Source organism: Oryx dammah, unplaced genomic scaffold, assembly GCF_014754425.2.
Source record: "Oryx dammah isolate SB20612 unplaced genomic scaffold, SCBI_Odam_1.1 HiC_scaffold_9, whole genome shotgun sequence".
In the NCBI taxonomy this organism is placed as follows: domain Eukaryota; kingdom Metazoa; phylum Chordata; class Mammalia; order Artiodactyla; family Bovidae; genus Oryx; species Oryx dammah.
Genome location: NW_024070193.1, coordinates 43,098,441 through 43,120,733, shown reverse-complemented (window position 1 = coordinate 43,120,733; position 22,293 = coordinate 43,098,441). Strand labels below are relative to the sequence as shown.

The 22,293-nt window shown below is 38.7% G+C and overlaps 1 protein-coding gene and 1 long non-coding RNA gene across 3 annotated transcripts; one reads left to right on the top strand and one right to left on the bottom strand.

The window, feature by feature from the left end:
* Nucleotides 1-38: 38 nt before the first annotated feature.
* Nucleotides 39-21,563, bottom strand: THUMPD3 (THUMP domain containing 3). Of its 2 annotated transcripts, none has more exons than XM_040246000.1 (10): nt 21,442-21,563; nt 19,703-19,991; nt 18,585-18,662; nt 12,544-13,020; nt 10,353-10,483; nt 7,367-7,436; nt 3,794-3,909; nt 2,673-2,783; nt 1,805-1,928; nt 39-1,630 (listed from the first exon to the last, which is right to left on the bottom strand). In XM_040246000.1, exons 2-10 carry the CDS (start codon nt 19,955-19,957, stop codon nt 1,481-1,483), a joined length of 1,512 nt encoding a protein of 503 aa, XP_040101934.1. In that variant the 5' UTR covers nt 19,958-19,991; nt 21,442-21,563; the 3' UTR covers nt 39-1,480. The 2 variants fall into 2 exon arrangements, with proteins under 2 accessions (XP_040101934.1, XP_040101935.1); XM_040246001.1 differs by having other exon boundaries at nt 21,125-21,456.
* Nucleotides 8,841-9,955, top strand: LOC120867690. Its single transcript, XR_005721974.1, has 3 exons — nt 8,841-8,877; nt 9,611-9,710; nt 9,800-9,955. It is a non-coding gene; the product is annotated as an uncharacterized LOC120867690 (long non-coding RNA).
* Nucleotides 21,564-22,293: the final 730 nt, after the last annotated feature.

The window sequence follows — 22,293 nt, the reverse complement described above, 5'->3', positions numbered from 1 at the left end:
GACTAACAGTTTTAAAAGGTTCAGTTTATTTTGTGAGAGATGAAAGATTTTATGTTGAACCTATAATAGTGCAACTATGCATTCTGATGATGGTAGAAACTCCAGTCTAGGATATAAGACCCTTATAAATGTCTCATTTCCAATTCATACTCAAATGGGAGGTACATCAGAGAGAAACCATACAAAGACTGTGGATTATGCTGCTAATCTGAACTTCTCTTTCAAAGGAAATAAACACTGTCCTTTTATTCTAGATGAGACATCAAAAGTTAATTATGAACAGCACTGTTATGTAACTAACATGGCACTGAAAAATCTAAGCTGAATGTAGCCAGAAACTCCAAGATAAACTGAATACAGAATCCCACACAAAACTGCACATCTAATCTGTCCCAGGGAAGCGCTGGTTTCACACGACTTAATTTTTAGGTTATTTCATTTTCCACTGTTTTGGGAAGGACTGGAAAAGCAAACATGGTAGCTCAGCTGGTAAAGAGTCCACCTGCAATGCAGGAGTCTCTGGTTCAATTCCTGGGTCGTGAAAATCCCCTGGAGGAGGGCATGGCAACCCACTCCAGTATTCTTGCCTGGAGAATCCCCATGGACAGAGGAGCCTGGAAGGGCTACACAGTCGATGGGGTCACAGAGTCGGACATGACTGAGCAACTAAGCACGGCACAGCAGAGTGACTGAGAAAAATAACAGAAGGACTTGCATGAAGTTTTTAATTCATCAGTTCTCTAATCCTTTAGAAAAGCCAACAAAAATACTTTGACAGGTTTATGTCTGATTTTGGAAAGCATCACCTTTGTGTACTGAAAGAAAAAAATAAAATTTCTTAAATATGGCTTGTTGGTCCCTTCTTTCATTTACCATTCTTTTGCTGCTACTTACAAACAGGAGTGTCTATCTTCAGATTAATGTGTTATTACTGATGTTATAACTTTTAAGGCAGATAGTAAACTGTAAGTCTCATATATAAGACTTATATAAGATTTAGCTTGTCATGGAACAAACACTATTTTACAAAGCATAATAATGCTTCATTTTTAGAAACTGATATAAAAACCTTGAGCAACTAAACAGCAAAGCTGCACAGGCAATGAAATGTAACCTCATGTGCTGATTAGGCTCTCTGCCTTTCCATGAGGCCAGAGTAGCTTTCCACCTACAGTGGAAAACAGGAACTGTTACAAAGCCTGAAAATGTTCTAAACCCAAATCCCGGAACATTTTAGTAGGCTTAGCATTTTTAAAGCCTTTTAAGAAAAGTACTAATTGCTCAACTACCCCTTTCAAACAGCGCCAAAGAAAAGCTCTACTTATAAGACTTATTCCATTTATACCTTTTCCTAATTATGGTGAAGAGATTTATACCAAATCTTTGATTAATACTATTGTTTCTCTCAAAGCAAGTTCTTCGTGCTGATATTTTCAGTGTCAGGAAGCACAGATATTAGTAATTATTTTCGATCTTTGTATTACCAAGGACATCTTTCTCCATCTTGTTCTGAAGGATGAACAAAACTTTGAGGTGTACGTTTCAGGAGATAAACTGCAGCATGAAGACCCCCTATGTTGACCCAAACGGTATGCACCTTCCGCCATAGGTGTCCCATTCCAGATAATGCCTGTGTATACACAAAAAGAAAAGTAATGAGCTGATAACTGCTTCTCTACCACACAGAGGTCTTAGTAAAAAACACTGGGAGAAGAGAAAATATTTCCTACTCAAATATCCCCAAGTCGAGTTAAAAAGGTCCCAAATTTGTCACAGGCTGAGGTTTTGTGCTAACATACAGCACCTTGGCAAAGCATTTCTTGTCCTGAGTCAGTAGTACAGCTCGGCCTGTCCCTGGCCTACAGACACGGCTCATCTCCCGCAGGCAAGCTGGATAAAGGTTCCAGTTTCTCTTCTTGGAGCCCATCCTATAACAGGAAGTCGAATAATTCACTTAGTTTTGCAAAAGGTAAATAGCTAGGATTGTCTATGAGAAATTAAAAATTCATTGCAATAAGAAAATCCTGAAGTATGAAAAAAGTTGCCTTTTAAAGCTACAGCTTTGCCATTTATGTGTCAATGAAATAAATGATCAGACTACTAAATTGCTTAGAATCTTGAATGGGATGAACTGGTTAAGGGAAAAAGAAACTGACCACTATAATAGGTTGTCTTAGTATAAGCAGTTATATAAACCAAGATGCATGTATGCTCAGTGGTGTCGGAGTCTACAACGTGATGGACTACTGGAGCGGGTTGCCATTTCCTTTTCCAGGGGATCTTCCCGACCCAGGGATCAAACCTGCATCTCCCTCATTGGCAGGCAGGTTCTTTACTAGCTGAAACACTGGGGAAGCCACATAAACTAGTGATTAAAAACATCCTGAGATTTCCTCAACCTTTCTCTGAAGTATTAATGTAATTCAACAATGGGCTACAAAGTGGATGAACCTCCTGTGATGGTCAGGATCAAAGTGTAGTTAATACACTTCTGAGTTCTCAAAAGAAACAAAATGGGTGAATCTATCATACTGTTAAAGGAAGTAAAAACCTAAGTCTCCTAAAAGAAATTGAAGATTTCTGACAGAATAAGCTCAAAGAAAATACAACAGATTTAGAAGACATGTGGGTACTAATACAATAACAAAGTAAAACTCATGTTTAAGTCTCACCTTTTTCCAAATGGCATGTCTGTTACAATAATGTCTATAGAGCCAGTTCTTAGTGGCAGGTTGCAGATATCCCACTGAATAGTATCTATGGGCAAGCCCAAGGACAGTTTGCTGTGGGGACAAAAGAAAAGGTGCTTCAACATATCCTGAAGAATGAAATTTTAAAAAGACTTCTCAAGAGACTGTTATAATATCCAAAAATTAAAATGAAATCAGTGACAACATCTGCAACTTAGTAACGATGTTTACGGTAGCATGTATGTGGAAAGCACAGATCATAAGCTAAAACATTTATAATGACAATATGTAAGAACAAGTAAATTTAGAAATTAAGACTGATTTTCAACTTTAATTGCATAAGAAAATATTTTAATATGTACTTGTTTTATAAGAACAGATTCTGAAATGAGAAAATGATTATAAAGTCTGAGTTATGGATGAATCAAATCTTGGGATACACGTGGTCCTGTAAGACTATGAAATCATCAAAAGTGGTCCTGAAGCATACCAATAAGAAGACATTAAACATTATATGGGTGGGATAGGCAAATATTTGGTATTAGGTGACTTTTCCCCCTGTATTTCTCTAATTCCTGTAACATTTAGCACAAGATTGAGTTCCTTGTTTGTATTCAATTAAGTTTCAGACAAAAGGGCACCACTGCCATCTCCTTCCTCTTCCCTGAGACCTGGGAGGACAGCTAAGGCCCCTTCTCTCACCCCTCCATGGGGTGCCTTCTCCAAACTACATTATCTACTCAATAAAACATTTCCAGAGACAAGATCGCTTGTGCCTCTGTTAAATCCCCAGCTGGATGCCTGCACGCATAATGGAAAACTTAATTAAAATGAATCTATGTAATTCTTCTATGTGGAAAAGAAGATATAGGAATAAGAAGGAAGACAGAAATTTAAATAGTTGCATTAGGGTAAGGGAAATTATAGTTAAAATATTTTAAAAATATAAATTAGTTTCAGTCAACTTAAAATTTAAATGGAGTCTCACAGTATGTATATTTGGTTATAATGTCACAATGCACTGGTTGTATTAATTCATAAAGCCAATATGAAATTTGATTATCTAAGTCTAAGTGATGCTACAAAATCTTTTAAATTTTTACCATTCTTTAACTTGGATCTTGGTCAATAAAGATGAGATGTTATTTGCAGCTCTATTCACAGCCAATGGATTATTATCACCAGCAATATGATAACAGTTAGACCATTCTGTGGCCCCCTAAAAGACAAGAGTATTTATTAAAACAGAATTAGCAAACTGCAAAAAACAAAACAAAAATGATTAAAGGTAAAATCATTTCAACCACTTGTCAATATTCAAGACAATCCAAGTCAATAATCCAATGCTTTTCTAAAGTGGCAAAACACTGCATGCTGTCAATATTCCTACTTCCCTTGCTTGTAACACCCTCCTGTTCTTTCTGTTTGCTCAACTCTCACTCATCTTTGAAGACCCAGCTCAAACGTCATCCCCTCTGTGACATCAACCCCAGCTCTCCAAGCTGTCTCTCATTTGCCTTTCCAAAAGCACTTTGTACATATATCTGCCACTGTACTTGTTCCCTTTTTCATACTTCTGTACCTATCTGGTCCTCAACAAATCTGGGAACTCCTTAAGGATAGGTCTGGTATGTTATTCAGTCCTTCACCCAGTACTCCCTACCACACAGGAGGCCCTGCAGACTTTAAATGTACTTTGAAAAAGTTAACCAAATCAAACTGACTAACCTATACCCTTTTGTGATTATGGGGTATCAATATAATCTGAGAAACAAATACTAGAATTTAAATGAAGTGTAATCTTCATTACATGGGCTTTTGAATGATAACCACTATATTCTTGAAAGGATTTTGTAAGTTTAAAATATGTCAACAGAACATAAACCCTGAGCTTTTCGTATTATTTGTGCAGTGAGGTGACACACTACCCTAGGCATGAACAATGTTCTGTGCAGATTATGTTCTATGCAGATGAACAGGTTTCTGACATGAAAGCACAAACAGTTCTGCCCTTGGTTTAGGGATGAATAACAGCACCTCTTTCTTGGTAAACAGTAATAACCCCTCATCCATGGACACAGTGCTTCATAGCTGTTTCTTTTGCCCAGATCCTTGAGGGTAATGGAGAAAGGTGATGTTGGGAGGAGGATGAAGAGTTTGATGAAAGCCTCAGGTGATTTTTGATTGCCCAATATTCATTTTTTATTCTAAATCTATTTATATAGATTTTCAGCTCCTGAAAGACAAGGCTTTTGTAGTACTTCCAAGTTTTAAAGGGAGTATTCTAAATTAAATATTTTAGACTTTGGTGAACAAACTGTCTCTGCTGCTGCTGCTGCTAAGTCACTTCAGTCGTGTCCGACTCTGTGCGACCCCATAGATGGCAGCCCACCAGGCTCCCCCATCCCTGGGATTCTCTAGGCAAGAATACTGGAGTGGGTTGCCATTTCCTTCTCCAGTGCATGAAAGTGAAAAGTCAAAGTGAAGTTGCTCAGTTGTGTCCTATAACCTGTCAATTCCTTTCATAATTTCATTCATTTGGATCATATATCAGCCTAGGTTTTTCTACATTGACATTCTCATGTCTACCCCTACATGGAAAGGCCTCAAACATTTTCTTTTTATCGGCAGTGCCAGGGGCTCTTCTGGACTGTCTCTAGCTCTAGTTGTGTATTTCTTGACATGTATTGAACTTCACTGCTATTCCAGACAACAGACACATCATGGTTTAAAGCTGGAGAACACTCTGATTTGTTTCCAGAATTCTTTGCGACAACAACTGATTTTCCTGTGTGGCTCCTGGGCCAGAGTAGATTTCTCTAGTTGATACTAGCAGAAAACAGCAATCATCTGGACTACCATGATTTCCTTCTGGGATCCTAATTCCCAAGTGGCAGATGTCCTTTCCTAAGTGCACTCTGGATTGTTTTTCCCTGTGTAGGTTGCTTTGGACTTGTTCATGTGTCCAGTTCCTACTCACTCAGAATCTGTGGTATCTCCCTGAAGTTTCTTCCCATTAGCTTTGCTGCTGCTAAGTCGCTTCAGTCATGTCCGACTCTGTGCGACCCCATAGACGGCAGCCCACCAGGCTGCCCCGTCCCTGGGCTTCTCCAGGCAAGAACACTGGAGTGGGTTGCCATTTCCTTCTCCAATGCATGAAAGTGAAAAGTGAAAGAGAAGTCGCTCAGTCGTGTTTGATTCTTTGCGACCCCATGGACTGCAGCCCACCAGGCTCCTCTGTCCATGGGATTTTCCAGGCAAGAGTACTAGAATGGGGTGCCATTGCCTTCTCCGCCCATTGGCTTTACATATACTATATTTAAGGAACTTGCTGTTTCACAAGTTTGAGCAATTTTACTGGGAGTGCCCTCTTCTCCATTATTATAAAAGTTTAGATAATATTGATTCAATAACAATGATTCAAGCAAACTCTCCTGTTAAATGTTCTCCACTTAGAAGATGCCTTTTCATTTCTTGCTTTGCTTTAGGTAGTTTTTGAGTCCTCTCAATGTGATGGTATTTTTTTTTTTAAACTTTGTAACCTTGCTATCGTGGCATCTAGTCCCATCATTTCATGGGAAATAGATGGGAAAACAGTGGGAAATAGATGGGAAAAATTAAAAAAAAAAAACTATTTTGGGGGGCTCCAAAATCACTGCAGATGGTGACTGCAGCCATGAAATCAAAAGACGCTTACTCCTTGGAAGGAAAGTTATGACCAACCTAGATAGCATATTGAAAAGCAGAGACATTACTTTGCCAACAAAGGTCCGTCTAGTCAAGGCTATGGTTTTTCCAGTAGTCATGTATGGATGTGAGAGTTGGACTGTGAAGAAAGCTGAGTGCTGAAGAACTGATGCTTTTGAACTGTGGTATTGGAAAAGACTCTTGAGAGTCCCTTGGACTGCAAGGAGATCCAACCAGTCCATTCTAAAGGAGATCAGCCTGGGGTGTTCTTTGGAAGGACTGATGCTAAAGCTGAAACTCCAGTACTCTGGCCACCTCATGTGAAGAGTTGATTCATTGGAAAAGACTCTGATGCTGGGAGGGATTGGGGGCAGGAGGAAAAGGGGACAACAGAGGATGGGATGGCTGGATGGCATCACCAACTCAATGGACGTGAGTCTGAGTGAACTCTGGGAGTTGGTGCTGGACAGGGAGGCCTGGTGTGCTGCGATTCATGGGGTCGCAAAGAGTCAGACACGACTGAGCGACTGAACTGAACTGAACTGAACCTTGCTAAACATCCTAAAAAATCGAAATAATATTCCTAGGTTTCCTCATCATACTACTATACTTACTCCCTCAAGAACCTAAGTGGATTAAAAAACATAATCTCACTTTATAGAGATTAAATGCCCTCTTCCAGTTTATGCTTATGCCTTCAATTATCTTTTCTGTTCAAGTCTACCCGTTTGTCTACAGAAATGGGACTCATCAGTTTGTAATTCTCAGCCTTCTCTATAATCCAGTGAATAAACATGACTTCTAATCTAAAGCCTAGTCCTTGGCTATTTATAGTAAGTGGCTACCTCCTTATCACAAAAGTTCCAGCTTTACTAGTGTAATTCACTCAAATCTTGGGTCCATGGACTTAACCTTGGTCATTACCCATTAGTTCTAGAACATTCTGGATGCATCACTTTCTTATCTAAAAGCTAAAGAAAAGTCATTACCTCAATTGGTATTGCCCCTGTTCCACACATCGGATCAACTATTATATCAGTGGGCTGAGGTGCACAGAGCCTAGAGAAGAAAACAGCCTATGTGAACAGATGTCAACAGCCAAGACAACCACAATGACTATTCCTGATGCTGTCAAATCACAGGTCTGTTATGCCAGCCTGAAGAAACAACAATCAGTATTTATTTTAAAGATAAATTTGTAACTATATGTTGAGTCTATATCCTCACACTTAAAAAAATTACACATAACTAAAAGTCCTCTATCGTCCAAAATCTCTTTTTCACTTTGAATGGAATTTGGCTTGTAGATCTTTTCGTGTGTGTGTGTGTGTGTGTGTGTGTGTGTGTGTGTACATATGCTTTTAGAAAATACCTGTTATTTTGTATATACACTTGTGTTGTTACATTTAAAACTCAAACATGTCAAGTACAACATGTATCAATACAAGTTTACTGGCAATTACTCATTCGGGATTCCTTTCCTAATTACTTTTAAAGACAATAGAGGTTGCTATTAAAATAACTACTTTAGTTTTCAGCTCTTAGTATTTGCCAGGCATAGATTTAAGGTCTTTGCATGCATTATCTCTTTTAATCCTTTTAACAGCCTTGTGAGATAGGTTACTATTATTATTCTCAGTTACAGATAAGCTGACGCAAACCCATCCATCTGTGGATGCAAAGCTAATAGGTGACAGAGTCAGAATTAGAGGCATTACTGTTAGTGGCTTAAATGTTACCGCCTCTATGAAATATCTCCTCCTCAGACAGGTGACAAGGTTCTTCTTTCCTTCTTTTGTCCTGCTATTCTTTCCACATTCTATTATGGTTCTCCTTCACAAAACTGAGATTCCTGAGGACTAACACTGGACTCCTTTTTTAAATTAATTTGTATTGGAGTATAGTTGCTTTATAGTTGGTAAAGAATCTGCCTGCAATGCAGGACACTCGGGTTTGATGCCTGGGTTGGGAAGTTCCCAAGGAGAAGGGAAAGGCTACCCCTCCAATATTCTTGCCTGGAGAATCCCATGGACAGAGGAGCCTGGCAGGTTACAGTCCCATGGGGTCGCAAGAGTCGGACACGACTTAGCGACTAAACCACCATGCTGCTGCTGCTGCTGCTGAGTCACTTCAGTTGTGTCTGACTCTGTGCAACCCCACAGACAGCAGCCCACCAGGCTGCCCCGTCCCTGGGATTCTCCAGGCAAGAACACTGGAGTGGGCTGCCATTTCCTTCTCCAATAAATAGTTGCTTTAATACTGGATTCTTATTGTAACGCCTGTCCAGCTTTCAAGAGTCTTCTCCAACACCACAGTTCTGGACTGCAAAGAGATCCAACCAGTCAATCCTGAAGGAAATCAGTTCTGAATATTCATTGGAAGGACTGATGCTAAAGCTGAAACTCCAATACTCTGGCCACCTGATGTGAAGAACCAACTCATTGGAAAAGACCCTGATGCTGGGAAAGATTGAAGGCAGGAGGAAAAGGGGATGACAGAGGTGAGATGGTTGGATAGCATCACTGACTCAATGGACAGGAGTTTGAGTAGACGCTGGGAATTGGCGATGGACAGAGAAGCCATGGGGTTGCAAAGAGTCAGACACCACTGAGCAAGTGAACTGAACTGAACTGTCCAGCTCTACTTCCCCATTCCTGCCCCTCAAAACACAGAGCAACAGAATCCTTGGCAACCCTCTTGGGAGTAAGCAACTCTGCACTCCCAGCCACTGTTGCTGGGTCTGAGTAAACACATGACCAAAACTGTCAATCAGATTCTCTCTAACAGTTGGGAACAAAGAGCTAGAAACGCTGGTTATTTAAAATCAGAAACATATAAATTTAGATGAGGGGGAGCCATTTACAGAGATAAGTAGAGGCAAGAGCCTATTAGCTCCCAGGGGAGATATAAGTGACTGTCTAGGTTTCTGGTGGTTTTCTCTAAGACCAGGATCCTACTTTTCTTAAGACATGGCTTTCAGTTTTTCTGTGGGTTCCCCAAGACATCTCAGTATTTGGCCATTAATTCCCACTCCCACACAATCATCACTTTTTAAAATTTTAAACTAGGTTATTTAGGTTTCTAACAGTTGCACCCATAATAATTCTCTATATTCCTGGCTCCTACCATAATGCCTTCAGTAGATAATAAATGTTTGTTAAATGAATGATGACTAGGAGCTCTTCCTTAATCAAATGGGCCCAGTTTTCCTACTGTTGTCATTGAACTCACAGGTTCCAATTGTGTTGAACTAGGATTCCAAGGATGAGCAGGGGAAAAGAGGAAGCAAAGACTGGAAGACAAGGAAATAGAATTAACTACCAGGTGTGCCAGGTAATGTATGTAACAGGTATTTTGAATCTGTTTCTGCATTTATTCCTCACTCATAATCCTTTAAGTCTCACATCAAACCTATTTTGCAGTCTGGCAAACAGAAACCTAGAGAAGACATCTTGTCCTAGTGGTGGAAAGAAACACCCAGTCAAAGGGAAACAAGCAAAGAAGAAAGAAAGCCATTTTGTTCTTTGTAAAGTAGAAAATTCCAGGATGATTCCTGGATTTATGTGAGTATAAAATTTTAACATATAAGTAAAAGCTCTCTGTGTTCATTTATACATTATACACATTTATGAAATCTCTGCTATCCATCTGCTCCACTGCACAGAAATGAACAGAACAAAATTTGTTCTATTTCTCAACATGGAATATATCCTTTCTAAACAGAAATGTGACAACTATATTCAAAAGGCAGATGAAAACTATCATTCTAATTTTAAATCAAGAAAATTGAGATATTAATTATGTGATCTTTTCAGAATCTCAAGGAATCAACACTGGATACAAAGAAAGAGATCTTTAACATTTTATCCTGTTCTTTATCTACTAGATTCTAACACAGTACCTCACAAAAGATTTTGAAGGGAAAATTCAAAGCGAAGTGTCACTTGAACCTACAAGGCTAACTCATTCTCTTACCTGAGCATCCCATAGGCAAGAGTAGATCTAAGAGTTGTGGGTCCAAAATGTGTGATATTTCTTCGGTGGAGACTCTCCTCTGTCAACGCAATGCCCACAACAATTTCATTATCGTGGATGTTCAAAAGAACCTACAAATAAAATAAGACAGAATAAAATAGCTTTAAGAGAGTTCAAATTATACTTATTACTAAGATTTTAAAATTTGAGCCTTCATTAATCTCTGTTACTTTATTACTAAGGTATACCTTGCATGCAGTAAAATGCACAAATCTTAAGCATGTAGTGCAGGAATTTTTGCATGAACATGCTGTGTAACCACCACCCAGAAAAAGATAGTTTTTCTTGCCCTCTAAGTCAGTACCCATCCCAAATTGTCATTAATCTGACCACAATCATGATAAATTAATTTTTTTGAGCTTCATATAAAGGAAATTATTTAAGTATATACTATTTTAGAATTATTTTATTCTCCTTTTGATTCACTGTTTTCACAAGTTAGGTATAACCAGATTTCCTCCGATTTTTGTAAGAGAAACATATTTTGAAGGTTTTCAGGCTTCTAAAATGCATTTAAAAATTTTTTAACTTTGGGGGAAAAAATTCCAAACATATAGAAATGCTTACAGGAATACTGGCACAATGAACTCTAAGTATACCCTTCATTTAGATTAACCAACTCTTAATGCCAGGCCACATATGCTTTAACACCTACTATTTTCTTAGTACTTTAAAAAAATTGACTCATAAGTAATGCCTGTGAAAGAATTCTTTTGGTCCTCGTTATAGTTTTTCTAACACACAGTTAAATATTAACTATTCAAATAAAAGAAAAATGGGTTCTTCTATCTTTCACCTCAAATTTCCTCATCATGATCTCAACAGCAGCAGTTAACACTTACCTAGCTCTATGCAAACCACTGTTCTACACACTTTATATTTGTTACCTCATTTCATATCCACCCCCTCTGAGCTAGATATTATTATCCTCCTCTTATAGATAAGCAAATTAAGACAGAAAAAGGTCACTTTTACTTGCCCAAAGTCATACAGCTCATAAACTGGGATTTAAACCCAGTTAGTGGGACTTTCTTGGTGGTCCAGAGGCTAAGACTCTGCGCTCCCAAGGCAGGAGGCCCGGGCTCCATTCCTGGTCAGGGAACTAGATCCTGCATGCTGCAACTAAGAGTTCACATGTCACAACCAAAGATCCCACATGCTGCAACTAAGAGCCAGCACAGCCAAATAATATAAATAAATAAACCCAGGTAGTATGGCTCCTGAATCTGTCCTCTGAGCACTTTTGCTAACTTATGGACATCACTGTTCTAGTTAGCCTGTTCATCATCATAACAGCTGTTACAAGGAAAAAAGAATGAGGAACTGTTCTTCCAATTTGATATGCAAAAATAACAGAGAGAATAACGACTTGCCCCAGATTCAAGTATCCCTAAAGCAACAGTAAACAACCCCTTGGTAAAAACATCAGCTGCTAGAGGCCTTTAAACTGTTGGGAGATGGAAAGATTACTCAGTATGGCCCACATGGAATCACCTATATAGCAGAAGACTGAGACCAAGGAGAGTGAGCATGTTAAAAAGGAGGATCTGAGCTTGGGAATATAGAACAATTTAAGAAAGAGGAGAGCCGGCTCCAGGATGAGTGTTAGCAATGATGTCCTCATTTTAGAAGGTCAAGGTTTGTTTTAAAAATATACTCCACTTCAGTAGTAAAGTCTGCAACCAAGACACACAACAACAAAACAGTTGCTTTAATTCTTTTGAATTTTATAATCTGAACGTTCACACCATGTTAGAAAAAGCATGAGGTTAGAAATTAGAAAACTCAAATCTCAATAGCTCCCCTACCTACTGAGCATGTAGTATAGACCAGGTATCATTCCAGATACTTCAAAAGTATAATCTCATTTAACCTTTAGGACACACAGGTATAAAGCATTATTGGCTCCAATTCGAAATAGAGACTCAGAGAATATCTTGTCCAAAGCTACACAGTTATGGAGTACAAATCTGGATTTAGCTCTGTCTCCATTGCCCATACACTTGTTAATGATACCCCATTAACTTTGTGACCTCAGTTTAATTGTCCATAAGACTAAGTCAGTCTTGAAAATTCTACAAATTTGTTATGAAAACCTTCTTGAATCGTCACAGTAAGAACATGCACTTACCTCCACATCAAAGTTGGTCATATCAGCCTTCCACTTAAAATAATCTTGAACAGCACCCCCAAAATCTCTTGCTGCCTCATTTGAGGAAAAGCAGTGTTTCTCTCCTGCTCTGTTGCATGTGACTCTAAACTTCAACACTTCAGGATCACCTTCTTCTTTTGAGTTTTCCTCAGTCTTATCTTTGCAAGATGTCAAATCATCACCTATTAATGTTGATACCTCTTCTTTGATGGTTGGATTTTCATAACAGTCTAAGATCTGTGAATCTGAGACACTGTTAGTGAACTCTTTTTTAACATCCTTCTCAACTGTTGTGTCTCCTTGTCCATTATCAATCTTCTGTTTACTTGAATTCGGATTTATCTTTCTGCGCTTTGTTTTTTTTTTCTTGAAACATGTGTTAATTTTCCATATTTTTAAAGGGTCTGACCATGGAAGCGTCCCAACCAATTCCTCAAAATCCTTTAGAACTTCTTCCTATAAAAGACAGAGAATGAAATCCATTAATTTCATTCATTTTTTACCACTTTAATTGAACAAATAAACTCCTACTTTGCCTATGGACTACATTAATCACTATGTTGGGGGTGGCAGGAATATAGGACAAAAGAGTAAATAATATAATGCCTGTAACTGAGGAAATTTAAGTCTTAATTGAGAATATTAAGATTTATACAAATTAAGGCCACTACAGAATAATACAAGATAGAATGGGAGATTACAAGCTGGGCTTCTAGATTAAAATTTAAGCAGATAAGAAACTATTAACAGTGGTTACCTGTAGGGAGGGGAAGTGGGTGGATGAAAGACATGGAGGGCAGCAGACCTCTCAATGACTGACTTCCTATTTAATTTTGTGGCTGTGTATACATACTATATAGTTTTGAAAAGAAAAAACCCAAACTTTAAAAATTAAAAAGGTATCTATCCAGTATCTAAATAGTATCTACAGTCATCTGTGAAAAAAGTAAATCTGATCATGTGTAAAGTACCTCAACAGCTTATTACATCCCCCCAAATTTAAATTCCCTAAAAAGCCCAAATAACCCAACTCCTGTCTCTGTTTCTTTTCTGGTACCATGTCAGGATCATCTCTCCCAAGCTTCCCACCTCTGCTTCACATGTGAAGGTATGTGTTTCACATAGCCTCTCTGCACTGCTGGCTCCCTTCTCATTATCCAACAGCAATTTAAAAAGCACATCTTCTGAGAGACCTGCTCTACTCTCAAGTCACTCCCTTCTCATTTTATTTTCTTTACATAACTTAGCATCATCTAAAGTTATTAGGTTCATTACCAAGGCTCCTCTCAGAAGGTAAATGCCGGGACTTCCCTGGTGGTCCAGAGGTTAAGACTCTGAGCTTCCAGTGTAGGGGGTGCAGGTTCAGTCCTTGGTTAGGGAACTAAGATCCCACACACCACACGGCATGGCCAAAAAGAAAAAAAAAAAAAAGAAAAAGAACAATAGAAATACCAACTTGATAGTAATAGAATCTACATGGTATCTGTTAACCTAGAACCTGAACGTAAGAATTCTAACATAAGAATTCCTGAGTGCAGGGAAGCTCAAGCAGAAGTGTAAGAAGACACCTGAGGAAGAATACCTACACATCTCAGGCAAAGGGGGGACCAGTCTCCAAAGGAGGAATAAATAAATTCTTCTCGGAAAAGCAGGGAAGAAGAGCGTGCATCAAGAGGGAGCTTCCCTGGATCTTGTTTGTTTCTAAAAGCAGCAGAAATGGAGGCTGAAAAAGGAATCTCAGAGACTGGCTCTATTTGCTGGAGAGAAAGAATAGAGATATGCAAAAATACTCTATATACTAAATAACCTTAAAGTTCCTGAACCCTTCCAGCTAGGGAGAAGGAATGGTTAAAACAACTCAGTAAATTGTATGGAAAGTATACCTCAATAAAGCTATTTAAAAAAAGAAGGAAAAGGAGAACTCATTCACCCACAACCTTTTGCCAGAAGGAACTTCAGAGTGAATCAGGGGGATTTCTTGCTGGCCTGGAACAGTTCCTGAATCTCCCATCAAGAAGGAACTCCCCCATTCAAGGACGAGCAATTATCAAAACTTATTAGCACCAAACTTACATGAATGGAAAAAAGGAGGCAAGGGACAGAAAAACAAACAGCAGAAAACAACCAGTGACCAGAAAGATACTGACACAAAGCAACTGAAATCCATGATGAGATATGTTGACATGAAATCAAAAATATGTAATAAGGAAATACTTCTGCAACGTAAGAGCTCAAAGAAGAGATATAAAGGCAGGAAAAAGATGAGGGGAGCTGCCAGAAGAAGATGAAACAGGAGTTTGTAAAGTTCAAAGAAAAAGTTGAATGAGAAAACAAAACCATTGCAAAAATGAAGACCACACTGGAAGCACCACTTATGAAAGCCACTGCTGAAAATACAGTAAGGGGTGTGAAGGAAAACAAAGCAAATACAGTAAAAATGAGCAAAGATTTTTAAAAGGACTAGAGAGAACAACAGAAAACATCAAAGACAATCAAAAGAGATCCTACATATGTATAACTGGTTTATCCCTGATAAAGGGATTTAAAATAAAACATATTAAAAAAATAATTCAAGAAAACTTAAATATAAATGGATATGAATTGCTCTATAGCTTGACATGTCCTAACTAGGAATTATCAACAAGGAGACATATTCCGGTGACTTCAAAGACTGAAAAAAAAAATCATCAGGGCATCAAGCAGAAATAACAAGAAAGCAACAAATAAGGGGGGGCGGGGAATAACAGGCTGGCTTCAGATTTTTCCATGGCAACATTTCATGCTAGCAGAGAATGAACACCGTCTATGATATTCTTAAGGAAGGAGAGCATGACTCCCAATTTTTAACCCAAACTATTAATCAAGTATAGAGGTGAAAGACAAACATTTCTGAATTCATGCCATCCAAGAGATAAACCTGTAACAAAAAGACAAGCAGTGTGCCTATAATCAATTTAACGAAAAGACTAAAATGAAAACAAACACACGGATTATGACAGCAAAACAGAATGTAAATGTTACAAAGGGATGTATCCTTGGAGGGAAAGGTAACAGAACATGGCAAGTAATTTAAGCACACTGATATCTTCTTCTCTTATACCCTGAGGTCAAAGGATAGAAATTAAAGCTAATGTTTTTTAAAGTATACTTAAAGGATTTAAAGGCATATGGGTCAACACCAAGAAAAATTATAAAACTGGAGGATGAAAGGGACGGAGGGGAGACATGGAAAATATGCCAACTTCATCACTGCTCTTAGTAGAGATTCAAGAAATACTGTGTAAACAGTATTTATAAAAGTTAACAGCTAGATAAAAAAACACAAACTTTCCAAATATTTTAAAACACATGCATGTGGAAAAAGCAAACACAAACTTTTAAAAAGCTGAATGTGTGTAACATAAACATGACAGAACCAAGACCAAACATTTCTGTCGTATCAATAAACATCAATGGAATAAACTTATCAAACGGAAAATGATCCTCAGACTGAACATGTACATGGATGTATGTAGGAAGTTCATTGCACTACTGTAATGACGAGAGTGTGAAAAATCCTAATGTCCTAAAATGGGATTGATTAAATTGCGATGCAGTCAAATCCAACAATGATAGTGGTGTGATCTCCAAGATCACAAGTAAAAACACAGAACAGAACAGTATGTATAGTATACTTCCATTTGTGTAAATATGTAAAAAAAAATACACATATTAAAATATCTCTTGAAGGATATCTAAGAAATTGGTAATAACTGTTGCCTTCAAGAAGGGAAATGGATAGTATGAAGACAGAAGAACATGCTTCATTGTGTATCTTTTCAATCTTTACAATTTTGTTCTAAATAAATATATAAACTGGCTAAACAATTTAAATCACAGTTGTTACCCTTTTAAAAAAATTAGTTAATAAAAAAGCTAATAGAATTCACGATATCATCTGAGTATTTAAAAATAGAGAACCCATTAGAATGCTTAAACGAACAGGTTTTTATAGACATGCGAAAGTATAACGCAACAAAGGAAAAAACTGATGGTCAACAGAATGAAAACTAGAAGCCAAACAAAACAAGGTTCTACTGGGGGCATGTTGCAACTCAAGTCCATGAAGGGCTTAACAATTTTTCACGGTCATATGCAACAGAAGTTGCCCTTGCAGAGATCTGAAAATCTACTTTAATCCTTGCTGTTTTCTTCTGGGACTTCTACCAGTAACCTCCTTTGCAGTTACTTAGAAGGCAGCTCTGGAAACATGGCTCCGTAATATCAAATTCACCTCCAATTAGAGAGATCAAGAATACCCAAAATAATACAAATTCCAGGATGGCAAAAACATGGCAATTGAAGAAAATATTATTAATAATACCCTAGTAGGTTAGAGGCAAGAATTTAAGATGGACACATATTTTTAAAATATGTCAACATTTATTCATGTATAGAATCAGCTATTAAAATTTTGAAATACTGAAGAGCAAAGATTGTCAGCAGCCTGCCTGTTATTTACTAATTTTGTAGATATGATTTGGTTGGCAATGCCCATCAGAAGGCTGAAGGGTTATAAAACTAGTGTTAAAAGTTACATTTTTACTTAATAAAATTATCATCTATTTTCAGTCTGAATTCTTTTTGGTCTGTTTTTTTCCAGGTTGTGGGTTCATATCAATTTGACTGGTTTCTGAATGATGTTTTGGAAATCAACCTGTTACCAATAAATAAAAATTAAACAATCAGGCAGCACATCATAGTTTTAAAAAGATTATTTCTAATATAGGCAATAAAACTGAAAGAAAAAGGTTTTCAAGCATTTGACTCTGGAAATGAGACTTTAAAAAGCCATGTGGAAAAATACTAAACCCGGACTGCAATCTATTTTCAGCCTTCAGCTTAGGCAGCATCTCAATATTTAGGAATCTGATGCTAAATACAAGTTAGGAACAAAGCTGTTGTCCTAACAACTGAAGGAGTATTTAGATATTACTTTGGCTTTATTTCAAAAAACAAGTTAGAGAAGAAAGCAGGGCAAAAACAGAATGGTGAGAGAAAGTGTTATTGGTAGATGACACAAACTGATGCCTGCTCTTTGCTTCACAGCCGGGAAGCAATTCTATTTGAATCCATATATATCAGGAAAGCTCATCTAAGATGCCTTTCTTTTGTCAGAAAGTCAAATCATTTGTTCTATTTCTTGTTAAGTTTTTGTTTTTCAATATTAATTTATTTTTTTGTTTTTCAATATTGATTTTTATTTCTTCTGTTATTCTTTCCCCTTTAAAAGAAAATGGGATATAATTAACATATAATTTAGTCTCAGGTATATACAAAATGATTCAGTATTTGTTTACCCTGGAAAATGATCACCACAAGTCTAGTTAATATCTGTCACCATACAGGTTTCTGGTGATGACAACTCTTAAGATCTACTATCTGAGCAATTGGAAAACGTGCAGTACAGTATTACTAACTACAGTCACCATGTTCAGTTCTCTTATAACTGGAAATTTCTATCTGTTGACTTCCTTCACCCATTCCCCACACCCTGCAATAATAATTTTTAAAAGCAACTTTTGGAAATGGATTATCAACAAATCTCTGGATTTTACTATAAAAGCCTCCCAATATTCTATTATCATCGGACAAGGCAATGGCAACCCACTCCAGTATTCTTGCCTGGAAAATCCCATGGACGGAGGAGCCGGGTAGGCTACAGTCCCTGGGGTCGTGAAGAGTCAGACATGACTGAGTGACTTCACTTTCACTTTTCACTTTCATACATTAGAGAAGGAAATGGCAACCCACTCCAGTATTCTTGCCTGGAGAATCCCAGGGACGGGGCAGCCTGGTGGGCTGCCGTCTATGGCGTCGCAGAGTCGGACACGACTGACCACGACTTAGCAGCAGTAGCAGTAGCATTCTATTATCATAAAAGAAGCAGTAATGTTAAATGATACACAGAATATGAAAAGTGGAAATAATCTCTTTGGGAAGATGGCTGAAAATTAGCTTCCATGTTTAGGAAAGCTTACCTTTGTTTCTTTAAACTGGTAATCCTTAAACTCCTGAACAACCACAAATAAATTATCAACTGATCGCAGACAATGAACCTGGGTAGGGAAAAAAAAATGTTAAGAGACAAATTCTGGGCAAGCTTTTGAAGTGCATAAACTATCAACATTTAAATATAAAAATTAGGTACAAAGATTTTAAAGCAGCTAATACCTATAATTTAAAACTTTTCCCATTTCCCCACCCTCCCATCTTTTTGGCTACCCATCAGGTTCTATTCCCCTACAGAAAAGGAAAAAACACAGATGGAAGACTAGAAGCTAGAAGTATTCTGTGCGCAACATGAGTTAGGGGAGAAGGAAAAGATGAAGCAGTGAAACAGGGCTTTATTCTGCCTTTACAGCTCTCTGGGATATACTGTGTAGGGTCTGATCTTCAGCTTGGTGATTATTAGCTAAGTAACCTTGTGCAAATTACCTATTATTAAGCTTAATGATTAATGAGGATAATGATAGTGCCTATCTTTACAAAGCTGCTGAGGTTATCAACTAAACATTGGATGAAAAATACAGGGTCTACTATATGCCAGACACTAAGAGCTTGGGAAATCTTGACCAAAAAAAACCCCAAAACACAGGCAATAATCCCTGCCCTCGTGTTGCTTATGTGGTATTGAGATACAGCTTAGTGTTCACTCTAGAGGGATGGCAGTTTGCTGATCTTCACTTCTCACCTTCAGTGATCCTAATTACTTTTGAGCATGAATAAATTTGACACAGATAGAAAGAAAAATCTCTCCCTTTATGCTTCAACACTGAAGTCTAAATTTCAGCTACATCCAAAGTAAATAAATTCTAAGAGGAATAGCAGATACTAAGAATTTCTTCCTGAGTCTCACAGGATTTTTTCTGGCGAATTGATCCTCAGGAAATATTAGGATCAATTCTAAAAGAAAAAATAATAATAAAGCAAACTTACAAATCAGTACTCAACAGAAAATGCAGGAATACTTTAAAATCCCCTGATATAGGACAAAGCAAAGAAAAGCAGTAAGGATTCCAGAGAGGTCTGTAAACTAAGAAAGTAAACATAAAATCATCTATTTAGAAAGCCATTTTAAATATTGCTTCATTCAAACCTGAGCCAGACTGTCCACTGAAATGTCAAAATATATCTTGCCCCGGTCTTTGCTGATTTTGCATGATGACCCCAATTTCTCTCTCACTTCATCTGCAGCTGTTTGCTCAAAACCAGTAGGCACAGTGGCACCAATAGTGACTTGGAGATGCTCAGACTCACTTCTGGGGCCACTTTCAGTCACTTGTACAGACATCTGGTTCTCACGAAGGTTCACATCCAGGAGCTGGTTAGTGGCTTCTTGAACATCAGACATATTGGCAGTGCTTCCAAGATCCTGAATATAGTCCCTTTAAAAGTAGTACAGAAAAGAAAAAGAAATAATGCCCAAACATTATCACCTCTTACTTCAACTATAATTAAAAATATCTAATTTGGAGGTCTAGCAGAACAATCCAACATAACCAAATCAGTATTCACCAAAGTTGTAGGGACTGAATAACATGGGTCAAAGTGGAGGATTTAAAATACAGTATTATTAAACAAGCAACACAGATACTATAAAAGAAATGTAAACAGACAAGTCTTTCCACAGTATGCAACGTTTGGTTTGAGATCACCCATCTTGATGATAGTCATCACATAACTACATAAGTTAATCTCAAAACAGAGGTTGCCAGAGCACATTTAAAAATATTCCCGCATTTAATCCTTCTTCAGCTAGTAGTTAAGCACGGGGGCTTTGGAATTTCAGACCTGGGTTTGAATTCTTGCCCTGAACATTCAAAAGTTGAATAACCTAAAATAAGTTTATTTTCCATTGCCTCTATTTCCCCACCTGCCAAATGGGAAATGAATAATGGCTCTCTCCTAGGGTTATTAAAAGACTTATGCAAGCATGGCATACTACTGCCAGTTCCTACTTGCTAATTAAGGATGTCTATCTTCCTCTTTGAAATGGACAGTGATTCATGCATTTAAAAAAATAATTAACTGAACATTTACTGTCTTGTGATTATAAATATTTGAATGCCTAGGACAGGACAGGCTCTGGGATACATGAATGGGCATCAATAGAGATCTGTGAACTATCTGAAACTAACTGTAAGCGAAATTTCCTTTATCTGAGCATTGGTACGGTGGGAGGCAGGGTGGACTAGAGAGCTGGTAGGTGGAGATCAAAAGTTCTCGCCAGATTTTCAAAGTTTCGTAACCCCAAACAACTTAATCAGACACGGAGTTCCTACACTGTCCCTATTCTGTACCCGGGACAGGCGACACTGTCTAACACAAATAAAAGTCCGTTCCTGCCATTAGTGAAAGTCGCTCAGTCGTTTCCGACTCTTTGCGACCCCATGGACTATACAGTCCATGGACTTCTCCAGGCCAGAATACTGGAGTGGGTAGCCGATCCCTTCTCCAGGGGATCTTCCCAACCCAGGGATCAAACCCGGGTCTCCCGCATTGCAGACGGATTCTTTACCAGCTGAGTCAACAGGGAAGTCCATTGTTCCTGCCATTAAGGAGCTCACAATCACTAAATAAGGGAGCGGAAGCCCACGAAAGGGCGTATCCAGCCAAGGTCAGAATGCCAACCAGTGGCGCAGGCGGGAATGAAACCCACGTCTCCCGACTCCCACCCGAAGGGCCCTAATCACAGGAATCCCGGGGAGCACGTGAAGCCCAGGGAAAGGGAATTAGAAGGGGTCCCCTGCGGATAGAGCTGAAATGCAGCCAGTGGCCCGTCCGGGTCGGAAGACGAAGGTCACTCCTCCCTGCCGAGGGTCAGCGGCGCCCCACCTGGCCACTCCCAGCGTCCGGTTAACCGGCCGTCAGAGCAGACCCTTCCGGCTCCGGGACCCCGCCAGCCTAGCGCGCCCCGGTCACGCTACCGGAAGTCGCCTCGGTGACCCGGAAACGGAAGTCTGGTGGCGCGGCCATAACGGCTCCGAGTTGGGGGCAGGTGCCTGTGAGAGGTCGCTGAGGGAAGAGCATGCGTATAGAGGCCTGTACGCTGTGGCGCCGAATCTGTGGTGGCCCGCCCCTGCGGGACTGAGTCCTCAGCAAACTGAACCGCGAAGGCCGCAGGCCTCGTTGCCTGTCGTCATTGTAACTAATTTTAGAGAGCGCTAGCGGCACTGGCACTGAGTAAGCGCTTCACACGCGTCATTTGTTCAATAGCTCTCAAGTGGCAGGTGCCACCCTTTTTAAAGCCGGGGGAACTGAGTCTGACAGAGGTTGACTGTCTTGTTTAAAAGGCAGCTTTTTAGAGGCAGAACTGGGATTTGAACCTGGCGTCTGTGAGGCCAGAAATCTTGCCTTTAGTGTGTGAGCCAGTATTGGTGAAACTGGGCCTTGAGTTGTACTTTGCCTTCATTGTTTTTGCCCACTTGTACTGTAACAAACATTTTTCTCTAAATATGTAATTTTTAAACTTCTGCTTTTTTAAGTGGCTTGCTTTCTTTTTAAATTTTTTGGCTGCACCGCAGGACTTTTGGGATCTTAGCTTCCTAACCAGGGATTGAACTCTGGCCCCTTGCATTAGCAGTGAGTAATCTTAACTGTTGGACCACCAGGGAAGTTCCTAAATACATAGTTTTAATGAGATACTTTAGAAAGAAAAATTTTTACAATTCAGCAACAAAAAAATAG

Coding starts and splice junctions, on each gene's coding strand:
- THUMPD3 (XM_040246000.1), bottom strand. CDS start 19,957: ATGTCTGATGTTCAAGAAGCCACTAACCAGCTCCTGGATGTGAACCTT. Junction 3,910..7,366: donor CAGGGGCAATACCAATTGAG/GTAATGACTTTT, acceptor CTTGTCTTTTAG/GGGGCCACAGAATGGTCTAA. Junction 2,784..3,793: donor AAGATCCAAGTTAAAGAATG/GTAAAAATTTAA, acceptor TTGTCCCCACAG/CAAACTGTCCTTGGGCTTGC.